This window comes from Scyliorhinus torazame, chromosome 3, assembly GCF_047496885.1.
Source record: "Scyliorhinus torazame isolate Kashiwa2021f chromosome 3, sScyTor2.1, whole genome shotgun sequence".
NCBI classification, from domain to species: Eukaryota; Metazoa; Chordata; class Chondrichthyes; order Carcharhiniformes; family Scyliorhinidae; genus Scyliorhinus; species Scyliorhinus torazame.
Window position 1 is genome coordinate 185,748,166 of NC_092709.1, and position 24,306 is coordinate 185,772,471.

The 24,306-nt window shown below is 46.7% G+C and overlaps 1 protein-coding gene across 5 annotated transcripts in view; it reads left to right on the plus strand.

The window, feature by feature from the left end:
• The window catches only part of klhl5 (kelch-like family member 5), a 252,038-nt gene that overhangs the window by 107,764 nt on the left and 119,968 nt on the right, over positions 1-24,306 (plus strand). For 3 of the 5 annotated variants that reach the window (XM_072496579.1, XM_072496578.1, XM_072496575.1), the window contains 3 exons: positions 6,119-6,304; positions 7,736-7,872; positions 23,427-23,623. In XM_072496579.1, the coding sequence (XP_072352680.1) occupies positions 6,162-6,304; positions 7,736-7,872; positions 23,427-23,623 (477 nt within the window). In that variant the 5' untranslated portion in view covers positions 6,119-6,161. The remainder of the gene's footprint in view (positions 1-6,118; positions 6,305-7,735; positions 7,873-23,426; positions 23,624-24,306) is intronic. The other 2 variants (XM_072496580.1, XM_072496576.1) reach the window with 1 other exon arrangement.

A 24,306-nucleotide genomic window follows, 5' to 3' on the forward strand; every position in this document is an offset into this window, starting at 1 on the left:
CCCGCTGGCGCCAACCCCTCCGGCGTCCACCTAGCCCCGGAAAGGGCAGAGAATTCCGCACTTTCGGGGGCTGTTGATGCCGGAGTGGTTGGCACCAGTTCTCCCGCCGGCTTGGGGACTTAGCCCCCAGAAGGGAGAATCCCGCTGCTAGAGCATGCTTTTGATCTATTCCTACTGGACTAGTTTCATTGTTTGAAACCCGTGAAGGGAGAGACTTAACACCCAAGTAACATATTAGAAAGTTTAATTACTTTTTTTCAAATCACCAAATATTTATTCACATCATTAGTTAGAATACAGTCAGTAGAGACTTCCGGTGGCAGCATGTAGTAGGAGGTCGCACATTGGATGGCTCCTGCTCGAGGTTTCATTTTTTAGAATTTAATGCCCGGTCCCAGGGTCAATTTTTGGTTAAATAAGTGCAGGAAGACATAAGAAGGAAAGATGTCCAAAACCCAAAGGAAAGCTACCATGAAGAAGGAGGCGAGTGAAGGTTCACTGTTGAGTGGAAGGTTCGGCTCTGGAAGGATAGGGGAGGCTGGGTCGCTGGGTGGGGCCACACTGTTCACGGCAGAAAAGGTGACTAACATAATGGTTGTGGAACTTGAAAAACAATTCGCAAAGCACATGGAGGCGATGAGGAAGGAGATGATGGCAGTATTGAAGGTGCTGATGGAGGAGGCAATTTCCCCGTTTGAAGGCGGCGGTGTCGAGGGCATCGGCCGAGGTGCGGGAGCAGGGTGAAAAATTGAAGGGAGTGGAAAAGGCCTTGTCGCAATACAGTGATCAACTCACCTCGATAGGTGAGGACTTGCAGAGGGTGGTTGAGGGTCTGCGAGCCAAAGTGGAGGACCTGAAAAACAGATCTAGGCGGCAAAATCTGAGGATCGTGGGCCTGCCCGGAGGGGTGGAGGCCGAGGCCGAAGGAGTTTTTTGCCAAGATGTTGGCAGAGCTGTTGGGGGAGGGGGAAGATCCCTTTCGGTACGCACTGGTACGGGCTCATAGGGCGTGGGGACCTAAACCAAATGTAAATGAGCTGCCAAGAGCAGTGATTATTTGTTTCTGTAGGTACCGCGTGAAGGAGAAGGTCCTGTGTTAGGCAAAGCAGAAACGGGAAGTGCAGTGGGCTAGAGTTGGTATTTGTGTATACCAGGTCGTTACTGCAGAGTTGGCGAGGAGGTGGACAGCCTTCGGCTGAGTGAAGACGGCACTGTGCAACAGCAGGGTGCGGTTCGGCGTAGTGCACCCAGCTAAGTTGAGGGTGACCTACAACTCCAAAGACATTTATTTCGAGACAGTGGAAGCGGCGGAGACATTTGTGAAGACAGAACGACTGGGGCAGAAGTGAGAAATAGGACTGAGGATTGGTCTTGGACTGAGGGTAAGGGGGTGTGGAGGAGTGTATGTAGCTCTATTTTCACGACATGTTATATTTGCTAAATGAGTTAACATTGCATATTTGGCCAAGGTAAGAGTTGGGATTTTCTTTTGCAATGATGGTTCTTTGGGGTTTGTCTGTTGAAGGGGATTTCTTTGTTTTCCTGGGACTGGGCAGGGAGGGAGGGGATTGGAGGGGAGTGAGGCCTGGGCAGGGGCCTCCACAATGGCTAGCTCAAGCTGACCAGTGAACGGAAGTGTGGTGGGGGGAGGGGCTGCAGCCATCAGAGCCTGGTAGAATAGATTTTGATGGGTCTAGGAGGTGAGAAAAGTTGGGGGAGGGGACAGATACTGGGTAAGGTGTTATCGAGAGGAAGTGGATGGGAGGATTCTGGGAAGCGGGAGGAGCTCGATGGTAACAATTTGATGGGGCCAGCCAAGCCCAGTGGGCAGGGCCCGGAGATATGAGGTTGGTGGATGGGGGGGGCGGAGAAGGAGGAGGCGTAGAGGGGGGGGGAAAGGAGTAAGTGGAGGCGTGGGTTTATTAACTTACTGTTCTTATTATTTGGTTTACTGTTGTTTGTATTTTTTGAGTATAAAATTATAAAAGTTTAATAAAAATATCTATTTCAACCCACGATTTTTAATAACATTACTATGATAAAATATAAAATATATGTAACAATTTCCTACATTCGTCACAACGTCAGCATGGACTTGCGCAATATTTTGCTTGGTGGTTGGGCGCAACAGGCAGAAGTATGCCTGGCGTAAATCAAGAAGGCAACTTAGCCTACTCAGGGGTCAATTTAAAACGACCCCCGGTTCGGATAGTTACGTGGAATGTGAGGGGTTTGTTGGAGGGAGGATTTTCAGGGTCATCTCCCGGTAGTGCTTGTGAACTTGGGGTCAGACCGGCTCGGGCAGGTACGGAGGCAGGTGTTAGCCTCGCTGATTGCCTGGAGACGAGTCCTGTTGGGATGGAGGGCAGCTTCTCCACCCTGTGACATGGCTTGACGGGGGGAGGGGGACCTATTTGAATTTCTTTGACTCTCGGGAAAGTGAAGTCTCAGCTGAAGGGGATGAAGGAAAAGTTTCACAGTTCATGGGAGCTGTTTATTATACACTTCCAAGAATTGGTTGCTATCGAATATTAGGGAGGGGGAAGGGGGGGTTGGCAGTATTGTTGTCTTTGGTTATACTGTTTACAGATTGTTAATTTGTCGGGTTTTTTACCTGGAATGCACGAGTGGATGTTTTGGTCTGTATATTGAGCGTGGGTGTGTGTGGGGGATTGTTACTGTGTTTGTTTTAGTTTGTTTTTTCTTTGGTTGTTTATTGATGAAAATGTTGAAAATGAGGAGAATAAAAAGATTTTAAAAAAGGAATACAGTTAGTAATCTACTGCTTATCCGTCATCCAGTACTGGATGCGCAGAAATTCCCTCCAACTAAATATTGGGAAGACTGAAGGCGTTTTTGGATCCCTCTCCAAAATCCGTTCACTAACTCCATTTTTATTTTTTGTAAAAAATATACTTTATTCGTAAGATATCTGAAAGAACACCACAAACATTTCAAAGTGGCCATCACACAAAGTGCAATAATATTCAGGTTTTCTGCATACACCATGTTGCACTCTGATGGGCCTCAATGCAGTCAAAGAAACTTTACAGACATTTCAAAAATGGTTATTACAAATGGTGCAATGGTAATTAAGTTGTCTACTTAGATCAAGGTGCACTCTGAGGTGCTTCAGTACAATCGTGATACATGTGATATTCACCGTATACATTCAGTATGAGTCAAACAGCCCGAGGAGGTTCTATACAATTGCCATACTCTCAATTCACTCTGGCTGAAAGGTCACAACAACCTTCCCCTGTTACGTTTCTGTGGCAGCTAATCAATGTTTTAGTGCATTCTTGAGCACATGGCCATGGGCTTTGGAATGTGCTGGTGTGCAACACTCAGTTGTCCACCCTGGAAGACGAACAAATTTCAGATGGACCAAAGAGTGTCTTTCACCAAGTTGATTATCCTCCAGCAATAGTTGATGTTTTGTCCTGGTGGGACCAGCCTGGAGAGCTCAGAGTCCTGCATAACGGAGCTGCTCAGGATGAAACTCAAAAAAAAACACCTCCTCTTCTCCAGACCTTCTTTGCAAAGGCGCATTCCACAAGGAGGTGGGTGATGGTGTCTTCCCCACCACAGTCACCTCAAGGACAATGCATAGGTGTGGTGAGACTCGTGGAATGTAGGAAGGATCTGAAAGGGAGAACCTCTCTCACCGCCAGCCAAGCTAGGTCTTGGTGCTTGTTTGAAAGTTCTAGTGATGAGGCATTCTGCTAAATTACCTTGACAGTTTTCTCTGGGAACCACCTGGGCAGCACGGTGGCATAGTGATTAGCACTGCCGCCTCACAGCACCAGAGATGCGAGTTCAATTCCAGCCTTGGATCACTGTCTGTGTGGAGTTTGCATATCCTCCCCATTTCTGGGTGGGTTTCCTCTGGGTGCTCTGGTTTCCTCCCGCAGTCCAAAGATGTGCAGGTTAAGTGGATTGACCATTCCAAATTGCCCCTAGTGTCCAAACATTAGGTGGAAATACAAGGATAGGGTGGGGCCATGAGCCTCGGTAGGTTGCTTTTTCAGAGTGTCAGGCAGACTCGATGTACCGAATTGCTTCCTTCTGCATTGTAGGGATTCCATGGTCTGACAGGATCTACCATCACCTTATCCCATAGGAGCTCTAGGGTGTTTTGTGCAGACCATTGCCTGATGGTCTTGTGGTCAAAGGTGTTTCGCTGCATAGATTTTTCCACAAGGGGCGGGTGGTACGGCACAGTCCAACTGCTTGGAACATTCCGCGGCAGCATGGTCAGGTCCATCCTTTGCAGCACTGCTCTCTAGCTCCATCCCTCTCCCTGGCAATAGTCTGAAATGAAGCCAGTTTGTTCACAACCTTGGTGTCCCATTTGATGTTAAGATTAGCTTCTGACCTCAAATTTGTGCTATCTCTAAGACCACCTATTTCCACCTCCGTAACTTCACTTGACTTCACCCTGTCTCAGCTCGTCTGCTACTGAAACCCTCATTCATGCTGTCGTTATCTCGAGACTCAACTATTCCAACACACTGCTGGTTGGTGTCCCATATTCTACACTCTGTAAACTTGACGACATCCAAAAATCTGCTACCCATGTCATACCTTGCAGCAAATCCTGTTCTCTTATCACCCTTGTGCCCTCTGACTTAAATTAGCTCACAGTCAAAAAACATCTTAATTTTTAAATTCACATCCTTAGCACAGTGGGCTAAACAGCTGGCTTGTAATGCAGAACAATGCCAGCAGCGCGGGTTCAATTCCCGTACCAGCCTCCCCGAACAGACGGCGGAATGTGGCGACTAGGGGCTTTTCACTTCATTGAAGTCTACTTGTGACAATAAGCGATTATAAATTTCTCCATGGCCATGCCATCTTCCCTATCTCTGTAATTTTGTCTAATACTCCTAACCCTAAGATATATCTGCACTCCTCTAATTCTAGGGTCTTGTGCATCCCAAACATAGGCCTGCATTTTTAGGATGGCGGAGGTTCGGCACCACCATCCCCGCCAACTCCATCCGCCTCATATTATGCTCTAGCGAGCATTGATTTGCATAAAGTGGGACCTCCGTTCTCACTCAGGAGGTAATCCCACCTTGGAAAGATGCCAGACAATCTGATTGTCCATGGGCACTCCCGTCCTTCCAGGCACAGTGTTACAGTCACCACGGGAAACTGCCTACAGCTATGTCCCAGGACCTGCAGGATAGGTAGATGGCAAGGCAGATAGAGTAGAGAACGTCTGGCGGGTGTTCCCTGCGAGGAGGGTGGTCGGATTCTTGGGGGATAGGCCAGTGTGGGGGAGATCGAAGATCATTGTGTCTTAAGACGAGGCCCCCCAGTCAGAAGTGATAGAAGTGCAGTTCCCCCTCCCCCCAACCCCCAAACCTTCCCGCCCAAGATTAAACTTTATTTCCAGCCACACTTCTTAAAACCTACTTCTTTGACCAAGACTTTGGTCATCTGACCTATTATCGCATATGGCTCAGCTTCATAATTTGTTTGCTCCTGTGAAGCACCTTGGGAGGTGTTGGAATGTCAGAGGTGGTATATAAATATAAATGGTTGTATCTGTCATTGAATACTTTCAGAAAGTACAATGATGATTTTTCACTCTACCCATTGATGAAGAATAAAACAGTGCAGTGTTTTAAGAAAGTCAAAGTAATTCTTTTGTGGTTAAAAAACATGAACCGTCTTTTTTTCTCCTTGGGAATGCCAGCAATTGTTTCCTGTCCCTAATTGCCCACCAACTGAGTGGCATTTTCTTTTAAGAGTCAACCACATTGCTGTGGGTCTGGAGTCACATGTAGGTCAGACCAGATAAAAACAGCAGTTTTCCTTAACCTAAAGGACATTGATAAACCAGATGGGTTTTTACGACAATCAACAGTGGTTTTCTGGTAATCATTAGACTTTTAATTCCAGATTCTTTATTGAATTCAAATTTCACCACCTGCCATGGTGGGATTTGAACCCTGGTCTCCAGAGCATTACCCTGGGTGTCTGGATTACTGGTCCAGGGACAATACCACTAGGCCATTGGCTCCCCTATAAATGAGGTTGCTTATTTTACATCAGCTTTTATATAATTACAATCTAGAGAGATATTAATTCTGTGACTTCTTAACAGCAGGACTTCAAACAGCAGTCAGACCCTGTCCTCGTGCCATACCATGGATCCTTCTGCCCCTGAAGAGTGTTTTCAGGCACTGAACCATGCAGAACAGACCTTCAAGAAGATGGAGAACTACCTTCGACACAAGCAATTGTGTGATGTAGTGCTACTGGTCGGTGACCGGAGGATTCCAGCTCACAGGTGAATGGAAAATGTGGCAACATTTTTTCTGTGTGTAATTTAAATCAATGTGCCGGCTGTTTGTCAGGAAGTCAATATCAAACTCTAATCACTAGAATGTGTACTGATCTACAGACTGCCTCTATTAATCTTCTTGTAATCTATGATACTCTACATAACAGTTGGTATTTGTTGGGAACTACAGCATATGGTCTATTTTAAACATTTTGCAAAATGTCTTTGAGAATGTAGTCACTAAGGATTACAAACAAGTTATGGGACTGGATTCTCCACCCTGCATGTCTGCTTCACCCCGCCGGTGGGATGCTCCGTTACGCCGGCTGGTCAATGGGGTTTCCCATTGCAGGGAACCCCCACGCCGTCGGGAACCCCCCGGGCTGCCGGCAAAGCGGAGCATCCCGCCGGAAGAGAATCAGGCCCATGATATTTGACACCATTTTTAGAGAATCTGACAACAGACCAAGTAGCAAATTGTAGTTTTTGGGAAGGCGGGTTTTTATTTCACTTTGGTAAATGTTTGCTCAATACAAATACGACTTTGTAATCATGGGCTGGATTCTCTGTTTTTGCGGCTAAGTGCCGAACTGAACGAAAAATTCACGGGTGGTTTGCGCTGAAAAAATCGGCGCCGGCCCCTCACTGATTCCAAGACCGATAAGAGGCTAGCAGTGGGGCCGGGTGAAACTCCCGGATCCCACGCCAAGAATGGCCGGGTCCGGGCCGCGCATGCTCACGGCTGATGACCTACAGCGGTCGCGCCGTTCAACATGGCGCTGACCGTGCACGGACTCGACCTGCCATCCGCAACCCCACTGGCCCCACCCCCACCAGTCCCCCAGCCTTCGCGGAAGCCTCCCCCCACCCCGGCCAGCGGCACGGATCCTGGCCAACTGTGGTGGCGCTGGACACAATCCGCAGCCGCCACGCCGGGTTCTCGACCGCTGAGACCACACGTGTCCCGCGCGGTCGGGAACTCGGCTGATCGGGAGCGGAGCATCGTTGAAGGCCGGGCGCGTGACGCGATTACGCCATTTACGAGAGGGAGGGAACATGGCTGACCGCCGTCCCCAATTTAGGCGTCGGAGTCGATTCTCCGCCCAATCAGCAATTACGATATCGGCGTCGGCAACGGGAAATCTTTTTTTAAAAAACTGGTGTCCTTACTTTTCCCGGTACACAATATATTTTATTTGCCTACTGATGTGAATGGAATGCAATTATTACAAGAAAACCTTGAACACTTACACTTTTTCTTTCATATCAGCAGCTAGAGAAAAGGAATCTGAAAATCCCTTTAATGCTCTAACCTGAATGACACTTTGCATTTGCTGAGGAAAGACATTATGAGTTCAAGACATTAGAGATGAACCTATGTTCAGCAGCTGAAAATGATGACGATTTGTAAGACCAGTTTTCTTCTTGCCTTTCCAGGTTGGTTCTGTCTTCAGTTTCAGACTACTTTGCTGCAATGTTCACAAACGACGTAAGGGAGGCTAAACAAGAAGAAATAAAGATTGAAGGCGTTGATTCAAATGCTTTGTGGGCATTAGTTCAATATGCATATACAGGTGACTACAAACCAATCAATAACTAGATAAAGTAGGAAGTATCATGTCTGACTATTGTGTTAAATTCCAAGAATGTACTCTCGAGAAATTACGTTTTTTAGATAAAATAGCTCTCTCTGTTATTTTGTTTCACCAAAAAGCAGTTTTGCACAACAAATTTAGTGCCAATATTTGAATTAGGCAAATTAAATAAGGACCTTTTTTCAAGAAGCTAAACATGAGTTCTCTTTTGTGATATGAGGAAAAAGAAGTCAAAGGAGTATTTTGTAAACAAAATGACTGAAAATCCTCATAACCCGATTCCAGCAATTACACCATCAGGGGGTGGTGTCGTGGTAATGACACTGGACTAGAAATCCAGAGGCATAAACATTATTTACCAAAGTGCCGAACAACTCTCTTTCAATAAAAAGGATTAGAAAGAAGAGAACCTAGCATCTGTGGAACCTGGTCTGCACCAGCTTGCCATCCCCTCCTACGCAATTATAAAGGTGATTGGTAAATCACAATATGAACTGGCAGGGTTGAACAGCTCTGTTGATGAGTAGCTCTCCTATAGTGAGATCTAAAACCCTCCACTGAAGTTAAGCAAACTGGTTTCAATCCTTCAGCATTCATGCTTTCATGGTTGCAGTAGTTGTTTTCCAATCTTTGTGACCAAAAATATTGTGAAAGATATCTGACAAGAGGTTTTCCATTTGCTCTTTAATCATTTTTATTTAATTTTAATTTTATTCATCATTAACATTCCCTCTGATTAACCAAAACAGTTTATACAGTTAGATGGCTTGAGGACTGGTGTTCGTACTGTGCATATTATTAAATTCAACCTGGCCCTTTAGGTTTAAGGCAGTATGAACATCAATTCACAAATTCTGATGTAGATTTAATGGTGTAGTAAAGATATTAAATTAAACAGATTGAAAAACACATCAGCTGAGACATTTACTTGGAGGAGAATCAAATTCAAAATGCAGACTTTGATTAATTGCCTGGTGAAGTCCAACTAGACTATAATTCAGCTTCAGATCCAAACCTCATCATTTCTAACACAGTAGGACCAGTATGAATTGCACTGTTCTCTTTCAACTTTGAGCAGGACCTGCGTTAGAGAGTGACTGTGCATAATTAATTCTGATGTGTATGAAATCATAATGCATTCACACTGATGGCATCCTCCCAAGTTGTTATGGTATGAAATGTTTTCAGGAACCTTTTTACATTTGATTAATGCATTATTCTGAATGAAAGTTAAAAACAAATGCAAGTTCATGTTCACAGAAAGGAATTAATTTGCTCGCAACTGTCAAACTGTGCACTGAATGAATATGCTAAATTTAGTGAATCCCTGCAGGGTAAGATTGCCACTGTGCCATTTGAACTCAAGGATAAATAGGCAATTAAGCAAATCTGCCTTCAAATCTGCATACATAAATTAGGATTAAAATATGGTACAGAGGAAAAGATGGCATTGGAGACAGGAGTGAGAAAAAACATCCCTCTAATGATAAGAGAGCACAACACTGGTTAGGAACACCCTGAAACAACTTAACAGATGAATAAATTGACTATTGAGAGCCAATCCAACCTGTTGAATTGCCTAATATACACCAAATAGAATTTAAAGTACAGAAACAGATCACCGGCCCAGACTGATCCATACCAATGCTCTAATTAAAACTTCTCCCAACCTTCTTCATTTAACCCCATGACAGAACTGCTCACATTTGGGTGTATCTGCCTTCGTAATGGCATGGATATAGGCAATAACTGATGAAGCAAGGTGTATGCCTTCCACTGGGAGGCTCTGTAATAGTGGTGAATGCATTGAGGGACCAGCATCCGCTGTCTCTTGCAGCAGGTGCATTGCTTGTTCTATTATTACCTTCAAATTTATATGGCGTATCTTGGGAGAACTCTTTACTTTTTGCTGACATTACAAAGATTTTGGTTCAACAAAAGTATTTCACACTTGCTCAGATCGTATGTGAAGCTGTCCCGCTAATCTAAAAGTTTGAAATATTCAGTCTTTTTTTGTTGTAATTTAAGCTATTGTTTATTGTAAATTCTTTAATTTTTCCAGTCATTGTATATTTATCAACAATCCTGTGTGCTTAGTGAAATCTTCAAAGGCTTGTTGACTTTCTAGAAGTGATTCTGCACCCCAAACCAGGAATCTATATTCATAAGGACTGTGCATGAGAGGTTGGGCAACAATGTTGTAACACCAATTCTCTGACTCACATGGCTACTTACTGAGAATGACAGGTTGCAAAATAGTCCTTACAGGAAATCATGGTGTGACCCTTGTATGAGTTTTTGGATAAACAATTTTTTTTAACCAAATTAAATATATTCTGTTTAAGGAATTATTTGATCAGATAAACAATTCCGTTTTTGAAAAGTATGGCCATGATTGAATTTTGACTTTGTACTCCATCACTCTTTACTGCCACCAGCATACAACTAACTTATGCTGTGGAAATAACTTACCGCCACTGGTAAGTTAAGGTCATGCATATTGGAATGTGTACTGATCCAAATGGAGCAGTACTTGATTGTATCTATACCGTGCAGATATCTTGAGTGCCTAACAGCCCCCGCACTACCGGAGAAACTTTAAAGTTCTTTAAAAGTTCAGTGAGCGGATGTCCGGTGGTGACTGTGAGGGAGTAGGTTGTACATTTGGTGGCTCCCGTTTCAGTCGGACTTTTGGACCTTTTCCCCCGACTCTTATGTGCTTTTGAGCGCGGAACTGGAAAGCAATAGTACTCAGGCACATTAGTACACATGAACCCATCCAGAGTTGTATGGACTTAAGAAGCCGGAGGGACCGTAAACAGCAGAAGATGTGGTCAAGCAAGGGCACGGTGGAGGCTGTGAGAGAGACCAATATAGCCGATGTCCAGAGCAAGGCGCCGACAGCACAGCCTACAATGGAGCAGCTGCTACAGGCCATGCAGGAGGGCTTTTTAGTTCTGAAGCCCGATAATTTGGAGCCGCTCCAGAAGTCGGTTGACCGATTGGAAAAAAGACTGGATGATCAGGCTGAGAAGCTCCAGAAGCTGGAGAAGACGGTGGAGGAGCAGGCAGACTTTCAAACGGTGGCGGACGTGGAGATTCGGAGGCTGAGGGATCAGCAAAAAATGCTCCTGGAAAGGCTGGAGGACCTGGACAACAGATCTCGCCGGCAGAATGTAAGAATTGTTGGCCTCCCGGAAGGGGCTGAGGGGATTGGATGCCGCCGCATATGTGGAGGGTATGTTTCAGAAGCTGCTGGGGAATGAGGTGGTCCCTCGCCCGCCGGTGGTGGACAGGGCACACAAAGTGCAAGTGAGGCAGCCGCGACGAGGTGGTCCCGCACGAGCGATGGTAGTCCGGTTCCACAGGTACCTGGACAAGGAGCGGGTTCTTCAATGGGCCAAGAGTACACGAAGCTATACTTGAGACAATAGCACCCTGCATGTTTACTAAGACCTGAGCACTGAGGTGGCCAGGAGGAGGGGAGGCTACAGGCAGGTGAAGGAGATTTTGTACAAGAACAAGGTGAAATTCGGGCTGCTTTTTCCGGCGCGACTGTGGGTTACGTGTGAGAGCCAGCACCACTATTTCGAGGAACCCGAGGAGGTGATGGACTTTGTTAAGAAGCAAGGGCTGGCTCTGAGCTGAGGACTCTTGGACTCATGGTAGAACTTTTAAGTCTATTTTGTTTCTCTCTCGCTGTGAGAGATGCCTGCATGCTTGGATCCATTCTTTTCATTTATTCGACCTTTTTAGGTTGACATATTTTGGTTGTGATGTGTTTTTCTTGTTCTATTTTGTGGTTTCCCTAAATGTTTCCTTTTGGGGGTCTCTTGTTTGGTTGGAGGTTTGGTAGGGGGAAAATAAAAAATAAAATAGCTAAAAAGGTGTGGTTATGATGGGGGTTTCAGGGGAATATTTTGCCATCTTTTTCTGTGTGTGGAGGGAAAGGGCTGAGAGGACCTGGTACTTCTTATCTCTATCTGTTTGATCTAAATTGCACTATTGTAGGGGATATCTTCGACTTGTATAGAGTATGTGTTTAAGCAGGGCTGGTTTGGGGAAGTGGTATGGATAGGCTGGGGGGAGGGGAGCCAGGGAACAATGGGTGAGAGACGAGCTGGCGCCGAAGCAGGGAGCCACCAGGCTAGCTGGGTGGGCTAGTCAACGGAAGCCAGGTGGGGGGGGGATTCATACAGTTAGACTAGAGCAGGGGTTGGGTGGTAGGATGGTGTTACTAGGGGGGGGGGGGGGGCGGGGGGAAGTTGATCTGCTGACGAAGATGGAAACTGGACATGGCAGCAGTGAGGAGGTCATGGTGGAGCCCGCCAGGAGGCGGGCCAGAGGAAGCACGATACATGGCTGGGGGGCTGGCCAAGGAAAGGGGATGGCTGATCGGCAAAGGGGGGGGGGCGAAGTATCCCCCAACCAGGATGATCACCTGGAATGTGAGAGGGCGTGTGTGTTCACGCATTTGCGGGATCTGAAGGCGGACGTAGTCATGCTGCAGGTGACGCACCTGAAAGTGGCAGACCAGGTTAGGTTGAGGAAGAGCTGGGTTAGCCAGGTCTTTCATTCGGGGCTCGACACTAAGACTAGGGGGGTCGCGATTCTGATTAATAAAAGGGTTTAATTTGAGGCGGAGGGTACAGTTGCGGACGGGAGCGGCAGATACGTTATGATTAGGGGTAAGCTCGAAGGGGTGAGAGTACAAAGAAAAAGAAAAGTACAGCACAGGAACAGCCGTTCGGCCCTCCAAGCCCGTGCCGACCATGCTGCCCGACTAAACTACAATCTTCCACACTTCCTGGGTCCGTATCCCTCTATTCCCAAAGAACTTGTTTTGGTCGGTGTGTATGTCCCTAATTGGGACGATGTGGATTTTATCAGGAGGTTGCTAGGGAAGATCCCTGACTTGGAATCATGCAAACTGATCATGGGTGGGGACTTTAGCACAGTCCTGGACCCGAGCCTGGATCAGTTGTCTTCAAAAACGGGCAAGTTGCCAGCGATGGCAAAGGAACTGAGAGGGTTCATGGAGCAAATGTGGGGAGCTGATCCGTGGAGATTTAGTCAGCCGTTGGCAAGGGAGTTTTCGTACTACTCCCACGTCCATAAGGTGTATTCCCGAATTGATTTCTTTGTCATGAGTAGGGACTTGCTGTCCGGGATGGTGGGGGCAGAATATTCGGCAATTACCATATCGGACCATGCTCCGCACTGGGTAGACCTACGCATTTGTAAGGATAGCTTCCAGCGCCCACAATGGAGGCTGGAAGTTGGATTGCTAGCAGACGAGGCGGTGTGTGAGAGACTCAGGAGATGCATGCAGAATTACCTGCAGGTAAATGATCCCGGCGAAGTCTCAGCAGCAGTGCTCTGGGAGGCACTGAAGGCAGTGGTGAGAGAGGAGCTGATCTCAATCCGGGCCCATTGGGACAGGACAGACACGGACCAAATGGTTCAGGAAATTCTACGGACGGACAGGAGCTACGCGGAGTCCCCGAGGCCAGAGTTATTCAGGAAACGACAGAGGCTGCAGGCGGAGTTCGGGGTGCTGAACACAGGCAAGGCCATAGAGCAGCTTAGAAAGGCAAAAGGCACGATATATGAGCATGGAGAGAAGGCCAGCAGAATGCTCGCGCAACATCTAAGGAAGAGAGAAGCGGCAAGGGAGAAAGGAAGGATAACGGATGGGGAGGGAAATCTGGTGGGGGACCCGGCAGGGCTGAACAAGGTGTTTAGGGACTTTTATAGTAAGCTATACACTTCGGAACCCCCCAGGGGACCGGAGGGGATGAGACGATTCTTGGATGGACTGACCTTCCCAAGAGTGGGTATGGGGCTGGTAGAGGGACTGGGGCCCTGGTTGGGATTGAAGAGGTACTGGGAGGCCTGAAGGTCATGCAGTCGGGTAAAGCCCCGGGGCCAGATGGGTATCCGGTGGAGTTTTACAAAATGTTTGCCGAGATAGTGGGGCCGGTGCTGGTCAGGGTTTTTAACGAGGCAAGCGACAGAGGGGTCCTATCCCCGACGATGTCGCAGGCCACTATTTCGCTTATTCTGAAACGGGATAAAGACCCGGAGGCGGGTGGGTCTTATAGGCCAATCTCTTTGATCAACGCAGACGCTAAGTTACTGGCCAAGATCTTGGCGACTAGAATTGAGGACTGTGTACCGGACGTAATTGCGGAGGACCAAACTGGGTTCATAAAGGGTAGGCAACTGGCAGCCATCCAAGAAGGCTGCTTAATGTGAACAAAGAAAAAAGAAAAGTACAGCACAGGAACAGGCCCTTCGGCCCTCCAAGCCCGTGCCAACCATGCTGCCAGACTAAACTGCAATCTTCTACACTTCCTGAGTCCGTATCGCCCTATTCCCATCCTATTCATGTATTTGTCAAGATGCCCCTCAAATGTCACTATCGTCCCTGCTTCCACCACCTCCTCCGGTAGCGAGTTCCAGGCACCCACTACTCTCTGTGTAAAAAAACTTGCCTCGTACATCTATTCTAAACCTTGCCCCTCGCACCTTAAACCTATGCCCCCTAGTAATTGACCCCTCTACCCTGGGGAAAAACCTCTGACTATCCACTCTGTCTATGCCCCTGATAATTTTGTAGACCTCTATCAGGTCGCCCCTCAACCTCCGTCGTTCCAGTGAGAACAAACCGAGTTTATTCAACCGCTCCTCATAGCTAATGCCCTCCATACCAGGCAACATTCTGGTAAATCTCTTTTGCACCCTCTCTAAAGCCTCCACATCCTTCTGGTAGTGTGGCGACCAGAATTGAACACTATACTCCAAGTGTGGCCCAACTCAGGTTCTATACAGCTGCAACATGACTTGCCAATTCTTATACTCAATGCCCCGGCCAATGACGGCAAGCATACCGTATGCCTTCTTGACTACCTTCTCCACCTGTGTTGCCCCTTTCAATGACCTGTGGACCTGTACACCTAGATCTCTTTGACTTTCAATACTCTTGAGGGTTCTACCATTCACTGTATATTCCCTACCTGCATTAGACCTTCCAAAATGCATTACCTCACATTTGTCCGGATTAAACTCCATCTGCCATCTCTCCGCCCAAGTCTCCAAACAATCTAAATCCTGCTGTATCCTCTGACAGTCCTCATCGCTATCCGCAATTCCACCAACCTTTGTATCGTCTGCAAACTTACTAATCAGACCAGTTACATTTTCCTCCAAATCATTTATATATACTACAAACAGCAAAGGTCCCAGCACTGATCCCTGCGGAACACCACTAGTCACAGCCCTCCAATTAGAAACGCATCCTTCCATTGCTACTCTCTACCTTCTATGACCTAGCCAGTTCTGTATCCACCTTGCCAGCTCACCCCTGATCCCGTGTGACTTCAACTTTTGTACTAGTCTACCATGAGGGACCTTGTCAAAGGCCTTACTGAAGTCCATATAGACACCATCCACTGCCCTACCTGCATCAGTCATCTTTGTGACCTCCTTGAAAAACTCTTATCAAGTTAGTGAGACACGACCTCCCCTTCACAAAACCATGCTGCCTCTCACTAATACGTCCATTTGCTTCCAAATGGGAGTAGATCCTGTCTCGAAGAAGTTTCTCCAGTAATGTCCCTACCACTGACATAAGGCTCACCGGCCTGTAGTTCACTGGATTATCCTTGCTACCCTCCTTAAACAGAGGAACAACATTGGCTATTCTCCAGTCCTCCGGGACATCACCTGAAGACAGTGAGGATCCAAAGATTTCTGTCAAGACCTCAGCAATTTCTTCTCTAGCCTCCTTCAGTATTCTGGGGTAGATCCCATCAGGCCCTGGGGACTTATCGACCTTAATATTTTTCAAGACGCCCAACACCTCGTCTTTTTGGATCTCAATGTGACCCAGGCTATCTACACACCCTTCTCCAGACTCAACATCTACCAATTCCTTCTCTTTGATGAATACTGATGCAAAGTATTAGTACCTCGCCCATTTCCTCTGGCTCCACACATAGATTCCTTTGCCTATCCTTCAGTGGGCCAACCCTTTCCCTGGCTACCCTCTTGCTTTTTATGTACGTGTAAAAAGCCTTGGGATTTTCCTTAACCCTATTTGCCAATGACCTTTCATGACCCCTTCTAGCCCTCCTGACTCCTTGCTTAAGTTCCTTCCTACTTTCCTTATATTCCACACAGGCTTCGTCTGTTCCCAGCCTTTTAGCCCTGACAAATGGCTCCTTTTTCTTTTTGACGAGGCCTACAATATCTCTCGTTGTCCAAGGTTCCTGAAAATTGCTGTATTAATCCTTCATCCTCATAGGAACATGCCGGTCCTGAATTCCTTTCAACTGACACTTGAAAGCCTCCCACATGTCAGATGTTGATTTACCCTCACACATCCGCCCCCAATCTAGGTTCTTCAGTTCCCGCCTAATATTGTTATAATTAGCCTTCCCCCAATTTAGCACATTCACCCTAGGACCACTCTTATCCTTGTCCACCAGCACTTTAAAACTTACTGAATTGTGGTCACTGTTCCCGAAATGCTCCCCGACTGAAACTTCTACCACCTGGCCGGGCTCATTCCCCAATACCAGGTCCAGTACCGCCCCTTCCCTAGTTGGACTGTCTACATATTGTGTTAGGAAGCCCTCCTGGATGCTCCTTACAAACTCTGCCCCGTCTAAGCCCCTGGCACTAAGTGAGTCCCAGTCAATATTGGGGAAGTTGAAGTCTCCCATCACCACAGCCCTGTTGTTTTTACTCTTTTCCAAAATCTGTCTACCTATCTGCTCCTCTATCTCCCACTGGCTGTTGGGAGGCCTGTAGTAAACCCCCAACATTGTGACTGCACTCTTCTTATTCCTGATCTCTACCCATATAGCCTCACTGCCCTCTGAGGTGTCCTCCTGTAGTACAGCTGTGATATCTTCCCTAACCAGTAGCGCAACTCCGCCACCCCTTTTACATCCCCTTCCATCCCACCTGAAACATCTAAATCCTGGAACGTTTAGCTGCCAATCCTGTCCTTCCCGCAACCAGGTCTCTGTAATGGCAACAACATCATAGTTCCAAGTACTAATCCAAGCTCTAAGTTCATCTGCATTACCCGTAATACTTCTTGCATTAAAACATATGCACTTCAGGCCACCAGACCCGCTGTGTTCAGCAACTTCTCCCTGTCTGCTCTGCCTCAGCGCCACACTGTCCCTATTCCCTAGTTCTCCCTCAATGCTCTCACCTTCTGACCTATTGCTCCCGTGCCCACCCCCCTGACATACTAGTTTAAACACTTCTGTGGGACACTAGCAAACCTCGCGGCCAGGATATTTATGCCTCTCCAGTTTAGATGCAACCCGTCCTTATGTAGGTCACACCTGCCCCGGAAGTGCTCCCAGTGGTCATGAAGCACCCGGAGAGCAGGGAGGCAGAGATAGGGGTAGCTATGGATGCGGAAAAGGCTTTCGACCGGGTCGAGTGGGACTATCTGTGGAAGGTGCTGGGAAGATTTGGGTTCGGGGAGGGGTTCATTGACTGGGTTAGGCTGTTATACCAGGCCCCAGAGGCGAGTGTAAGGACGAACAGGACAACATCAGATTATTTCAGACTGCACCGTGGGACAAGACAGGGTTGCCCCCTCTCCCCACTGCTGTTTGCGCTGGTCATAGAGCCCATGGCAATTGTTCTGAGAGCTTCAAAGGACTGGAAAGGGCTGGTCCGGGGGGGGGGGGGGGGGGGGGGGGGGGGGGGGAGTGGAACAGAAAGTCTCGTTATACTCGGATGACCTGTTGTTATATGTAGCGGACCCAATGGCGGGGATGGACGGCATCATGGAAATCCTGAGGGAATTTGGCCAGTTTTCAGGATATAAATTGAACGTGGCTAAGAGAGAGTTGTTCGTAATTGAGGCGAGGGGGCAGGAGAGTAGGCTGAAGGGGTTGCCGTTCAGGCTGGTAGGGGAAAGCTTTAGATACTTGGAGATACACGTGGCACGGGACCGGGGCAGGTTGCATAAGCTCAACCTGTCCCGATTGGTGGAACGAGTGAGGGAGGAACATAGAACATAGAAAATACAGCACAGAACAGGCCCTTCGGCCCACGATGTTGTGCCGAACCTTTGTCTTAGATTAATCATAGATTATCATTGAATTTACAGTGCAGAAGGAGGCCACCCAGCCCCCCGAGTCTGCACCGGCCCCTGGAAAGAGCACCCCACCCAAACTCAACATCTCCACCCAACACCAAGGGCAATTTTGGACACTAAGGGCAATTTATCATGGCCAATCCACCTACCCTGCACATCTTTGGACTGTGGAAGGAAACCGGAGCACCCGGAGGAAACCCACGCAGACACGGGGAGGACGTGCAGACTCCGCACAGACAATGACCTAAGCCGGAATCGAACCTGGGACCCTGGAGCTGTGAAGCAATTATGCTAGCCACAATGCCACCGTGCTGCCCTTAAGAACAAATAAATCTACACATCATTTTACCGTAATCCATGTACCTATCCAATAGCTGCTTGAAGGTCCCTAATGTTTCTGACTCAACTACTTCCACAGGCAGTGCATTCCATGCCCCCACTACTCTCTGGGTAAAGAACCTACCTCTGATATCCCTCCTATATCGTCCACCTTTCACCTTAAATTTATGTCCCCTTATAATGGTTTGTTCCACCCGGGGAAAAAGTCTCTGACTGTCTACTCTATCTATTCCCCTGATCATCTTATAAACCTCTATCAAGTCGCCCCTCATCCTTCTCCGTTCTAATGAGAAAAGGCCTAGCACCCTCAACCTTTCCTCGTAAGACCTACTCTCCATTCCAGGTAACATCCTGGTAAATCTTCTTTGCACCTTTTCCAAAGCTTCCACATCCTTCCTAAAATGAGGTGACCAGAACTGTACACAGTACTCCAAATGTGGCCTTACCAAAGTTTTGTACAGCTGCATCATCACCTCACGGCTCTTAAATTCAATCCCTCTGTTAATGAACGCGAGCAAACCATAGGCCTTCTTCACAGCTCTATCTACTTGAGTGGCAACTTTCAAAGATGTATGTACATAGACCCCAAGATCTCTCTGCTCCTCCACATTGCCAAGAACTCTACCGTTAACCCTGTATTCCGCATTCATATTTGTCCTTCCAAAATGGACAACCTCACACTTTTCAGGGTTAAACTCCATCTGCCACTTCTCAGCCCAGCTCTGCATCCTATCTATGTCTCTTTGCAGCCGACAACAGCCCTCCTTACTATCCACAACTCCACCAATCTTCGTATCATCTGCAAATTTACTGACCCACCCTTCAACTCCCTCATCCAAGTCATTAATGAAAATCACAAACAGCAGAGGACCCAGAACTGATCCCTGCGGTACGCCACTGGTAACGGGGATCCAGGCTGAATATTTGCCATCCACCACCACTCTCTGAATTCTATCGGTTAGCCAGTTCGTTATCCAACTGGCCAAATTTCCCACTATCCCATGCCGCCTTACTTTCTGCAGAAGCCTACCATGGGGAACCTTATCAAATGCCTTACTAAAATCCATGTACACTACATCCACTGCTTTACCTTCATCCACGTGCTTGGTCACCTCCTCAAAGAATTCAATAAGATTTGTAAGGCAAGACCTACCCCTCACAAATCCGTGCTGACTATCCCTAATCAAGCAGTGTCTTTCCAGATGCTCAGAAATCCTATCCTTCAGTACCCTTTCCATTACTTTGCCTACCACCGAAGTAAGACTAACTGGCCTGTAATTCCCAGGGTTATCCCTAGTCCCTTTTTTGAACAGGGGCACGACATTCGCCACTCTCCAATCCCCTGATACCACCCTTGTTGACAGTGAGGACGAAAAGATCATTGCCAACGGCTCTGCAATTTCATCTCTTGCTTCCCATAGAATCCTTGGATATATCCCGTCAGGCCCGGGGGACTTGTCTATCCTCAAGTTTTTCAAAATGCCCAACACATCTTCCTTCCTAACAAGTATTTCCTCGAGCTTACCAGTCTGTTTCACACTGTCCTCTCCAACAATATGGCCCCTCTCATTTGTAAATACAGAAGAAAAGTACTCGTTCAAGACCTCTCCTATCTCTTCAGACTCAATACGCAATCTCCCGCTACTGTCCTTGATCGGACCTACCCTCGCTCTAGTCATTCTCATATTTCTCACATATGAGTAAAAGGCCTTGGGGTTTTCCTTGATCCTACCCGCCAAAGATTGTTCATGCCCTCTCTTAGCTCTCCTAATCCCTTTCTTCAGTTCGGAGGTTCGGAGTTGGGATACACTCCCGCTGTCACTAGTGGGGAGAGTGCAGACTGTCAAGATGACGATTCTCCTGAGATTCTTGTTCAGATTTCAATGTCTCCTCATTTTCATCCCCAGGTCCTTCTTCAAGAGGCTGAATAAAATTATCCTGGGATTTATATGGGCGGGGAAGTCCCCGCGGGTGAGGAAGGGATGCTCGAAAGGAACAGAGGGGAGGGGGGGCTGGCGTTGCCAAACTTTAGCAACTACTACTGGGCGGCCAACATAGCAATGATAAGGAAATGGATGGTGGGCACGAGGTCGGTTTGGGAGCGGATGGAGGCTGCTTCATGCGGCGGCACCAGTTTGGCAGCCCTGGTTACGGCGTCTCTGCCGCTCCCGCCGGCGCGGTACTCCACCAACCCTATCGTGGTGGCGGCTTTGCAGATCTGGGGCCAGTGGAGGAGGCATATAGGGGAAGTGAGAGCATCGGTGTGGACCACAATCTGCAGTAATCACCGATTTGCCCCGGGGAACATGGACGGTGGGTATCGACTGTGGCGGAGGGCGGGGATTGTGAGGGTGGGTGATCTGTTCCTGGAAGGGAGCATTCCGAGCATGAGGGCGTTGGAGGAGAAGTTCGGGCTGGCAGCAGGGAATGACTTTAGATACATACAGGTGCGGGATTTCGTGCGCAGACTGGTGCCGTCCTTCCCACGCCTCCCGCCAAAGGGAAGGCAGGACAGGGTATTTTCTAGGGGCGAGGTAGGTGAGCATAGAGTCTCAGATATTTACAAAGAACTAATGGGAGCAGAGGATACACAGACTGATGACCTGAAGCTTAAGTGGGAGGAGGAGCTCGGGGGGGAGATGTAGGACGATATTTGGGCAGAAGCTCTGGGCAGAGTAAACACGACCGCAACGTGTGCCAGGCTCAGTCTGATCCAGTTTAAGGTCGTGCACTGGGCCCACATGACGGTGGCCCGGATGAGTAAATTTTTCGGGCTGGAGGACAAGTGTGCCAGATGCGCCGGTGGGCCGGCTAATCACGTGCACATGTTCTGGTCGTGCCCTAGATTCAGGGGGTACTGGCAGGGATACGCGGACATCATGTCCTGGGTTTTGAAAACTGGGGTGGTAATGAGTCCTGAGGTGGCAATCTTTGGGGTGTCGGAGGACCCGGGAGTCCAGGAGGAGAAGGAGGCCGACGTCTTCGCCTTTGCCTCTCTGGTAGCCCGGCGACAAATACTGTTGGCATGGAGGGCCTCAAAGCCCCCGAAGACCAAAGCATGGCTATCGGACATGGCGAGCCTTCTCGGTCTAGAAAAGGTTAAGTTCGCCTTGAGAGGTTCACTATCGGGGTTCGCCCGGAGGTGGCAGCCATTCATTGACTTCTTCGCAGAGAAGTAATCGTCAGCAAGGGGGGGGCTAGGGTAGTGTAGAGTAGGGGGTGGTTTAGGTAGGTCCTTGCGCGAATGGAGTCGTGGTTTGCACTATGTGTTATTTGCTTTTCCTTTTGTACAGTACTATACAATGTCATTGTTTATTTGCCAAAATTACCTCAATAAAATTGTTTATTAAAAAGTTCAGTGAGCAATGTACAATTGGTCAACACAGGTTGGTCAACAATTTGGATATCAAGACTCTATCAACATCAGTGGATGCAAGACTAAGTTGTGTTGCTAATGCGTTGGAGAACCCATGCCATCAATGAGACATGACTCTCTCAGCATTAACCGTTAATGGCTCCTTGCGATCTTGAACTGCATGAAATTGACCTGCTCCTTCTGCTATTGGGATGAAATGTTGCTTCACAGCTTCAGGGTCCCTGGTTTGATTCCCAGCTTGGGTCACTGTCTGTGCGGAGTCTGCACATTCTCCCCGTGTCTGCGTTGGTTTCCTCCGGGTGCTCCGGTTTCTTCCCACAAGTCCCGAAAGACGTGCTGTTCGGTAATTTGGACATTCTGAATTCTCCCTCTGTGCACCCGAACAGGCGCCGGAATGTGGCGACTAGGGGCTTTTCACAGTAACTTCATTGCAATGTTAATGTAAGCCTACTTGTGACATTAAATATTATTATTATTATAAAGTAGTTTACAATGACTTTCAGCTCCTCTTATAATGAATGTATGCTGTAGAATGCTTGAAAAGCATCCAATGAAAATGGCATTCAGCATTATCAATTTTCCAAGAAAACATTTAAAGTGCTGTGAAAAGTTAATCATTTGCTTTTCTTTCCTTTTCTGCTCCTCTACTTTTAATAACCAAGATAAATATCATCATCAACATATGTGTTTAGATTAGCATGAGCTATCAGTGTAGGAAATTAAATATAGGCAACCAAATAAAATGCGGGTTTTTAAAATGATTAATTAAAATCCATTCTTTGACCAATATAGTGTGTCACTGGAAAGAACCACTGACACTTTGTTCCAAAGATCTTTTTTTCTTTTCCATCCCCCACTAGGACCAAAGTATAACAGTGAGGAAGTATATGAGGTTGAGTAAGAGCCAGATATGGTAAAAACAAAGAATAGGGCATAATGGTAAATAAAAGGAAAAAAGCAGTCATTTGGGACCAGGACACTGGCAATCAACGCAAGCAATACACAGCAAGGAGCAGAGTGAATGCGGTGACTAGGAACAAATTGGATTGGTTGAGGGAGAAAGACAACTAATGAGAATGATGGACTGCATGGCATAGTATTAGCAGTAGCAGTAGCAAAAAGGAAGGAGAAAAAAAGCCAAGGAATCTGTCTTGTTTGAATTAGTTAAAATGATACTTATCAAAACATTATTAACAGAATAAAGTTATATAAAGAGGTTACATTAACAATTGCCAATAGAAACAAAATATTGCATATCTCTTGATTGAAAAAAATCATTTCGCCACCTACATCTCAATGTCCTTGTAAATACTTTCAGACATTTCCCTCCTACCTGTGCCACTGTACATATTGATGTTTTCATATCTGGTAAGATTCATCCTGTATACTGCTTACATACAATAGGCTGATTACTAGAAAATGTGCTGTTGCTTTTTTAATATCTTTACTTGACTGCAGCTGTGAATTTTTCAGTGTCACGATATCCTATATTATGAAGAAATCTGAAGAGGCCATCACAAAGAAAAGTGCTGTCAATTTTGCATCACATGTGCCAAAATAATTTTGATACAGTAACAAAAACATTTGGCAGCTTATGCGTTTTGAAAGAAACTTGTTTAATATTTCAAACAATAGTTTTTTTTTATACATCAAACAAGAAAATTGCACAATTTGTTTTTTTCTTAGGTCGCCTGGAATTGAAAGAAGACAATATTGAGTGCCTCTTGTCCACAGCCTGCCTCTTACAACTCTCACAGGTTGTGGAGGCATGCTGTGGGTTCTTGATGAAACAACTTCACCCATCCAACTGCCTTGGAATTCGTTCATTTGCAGACGCACAGGGCTGCACTGACCTGCACAAAGTGGCGCACAACTATACTATGGTATGTATCTTGGAGGAATGGTTACTTCACAGTCCGTAAGTATGAATTGGGTGAATCATCATTTCATGAAGGAGCTATTAGGGTTTTTTTTAAAAATCATTTTCGAATGTGTTCATCCTTGGATATAGACAAATAATGCAGATAATATAGTAATAATTCTATAACATAGGTAGATAACTTTACAATTTAAAATTAACTACTACGAACGCTGATGTCAATCCAATTGTAACACAATGTTGCTACAGTTATAAAATCAGAAATTCTGCTTCATATACACTGCAGTATTTGGTTCAAGTAAAAAGGATTACAATGTAAATAAAGGCATATCTGTAATAACTGATGGATTGACTGATGGAAATAAAGATATGATAGGTGAGGACCTTGAGATGATTGGAATCACTAAGGAGGCAGTATTGGGCAAGCTAATGGGGCTAAAGGTAGACAAGTCTCCTGGCCCTGATGGGATGCATCCCAGAGTGTTAAAAGAGATGGCTAGGGAAATTGTAAACGCACTAGTGATAATTTATCAAAATTCACTAGACTCTGGGGTGGTCCCAGAGGATTGGAAAGTAGCAAAAGTGACACCACTGTTTAAAAAAGGAGGTCGGCAGAAAGCGGGTAATTATAGGCCGGTAAGCTTAACTTCGGTTGTAGGGAAAATGCTGGAATCTATCATTAAGGAG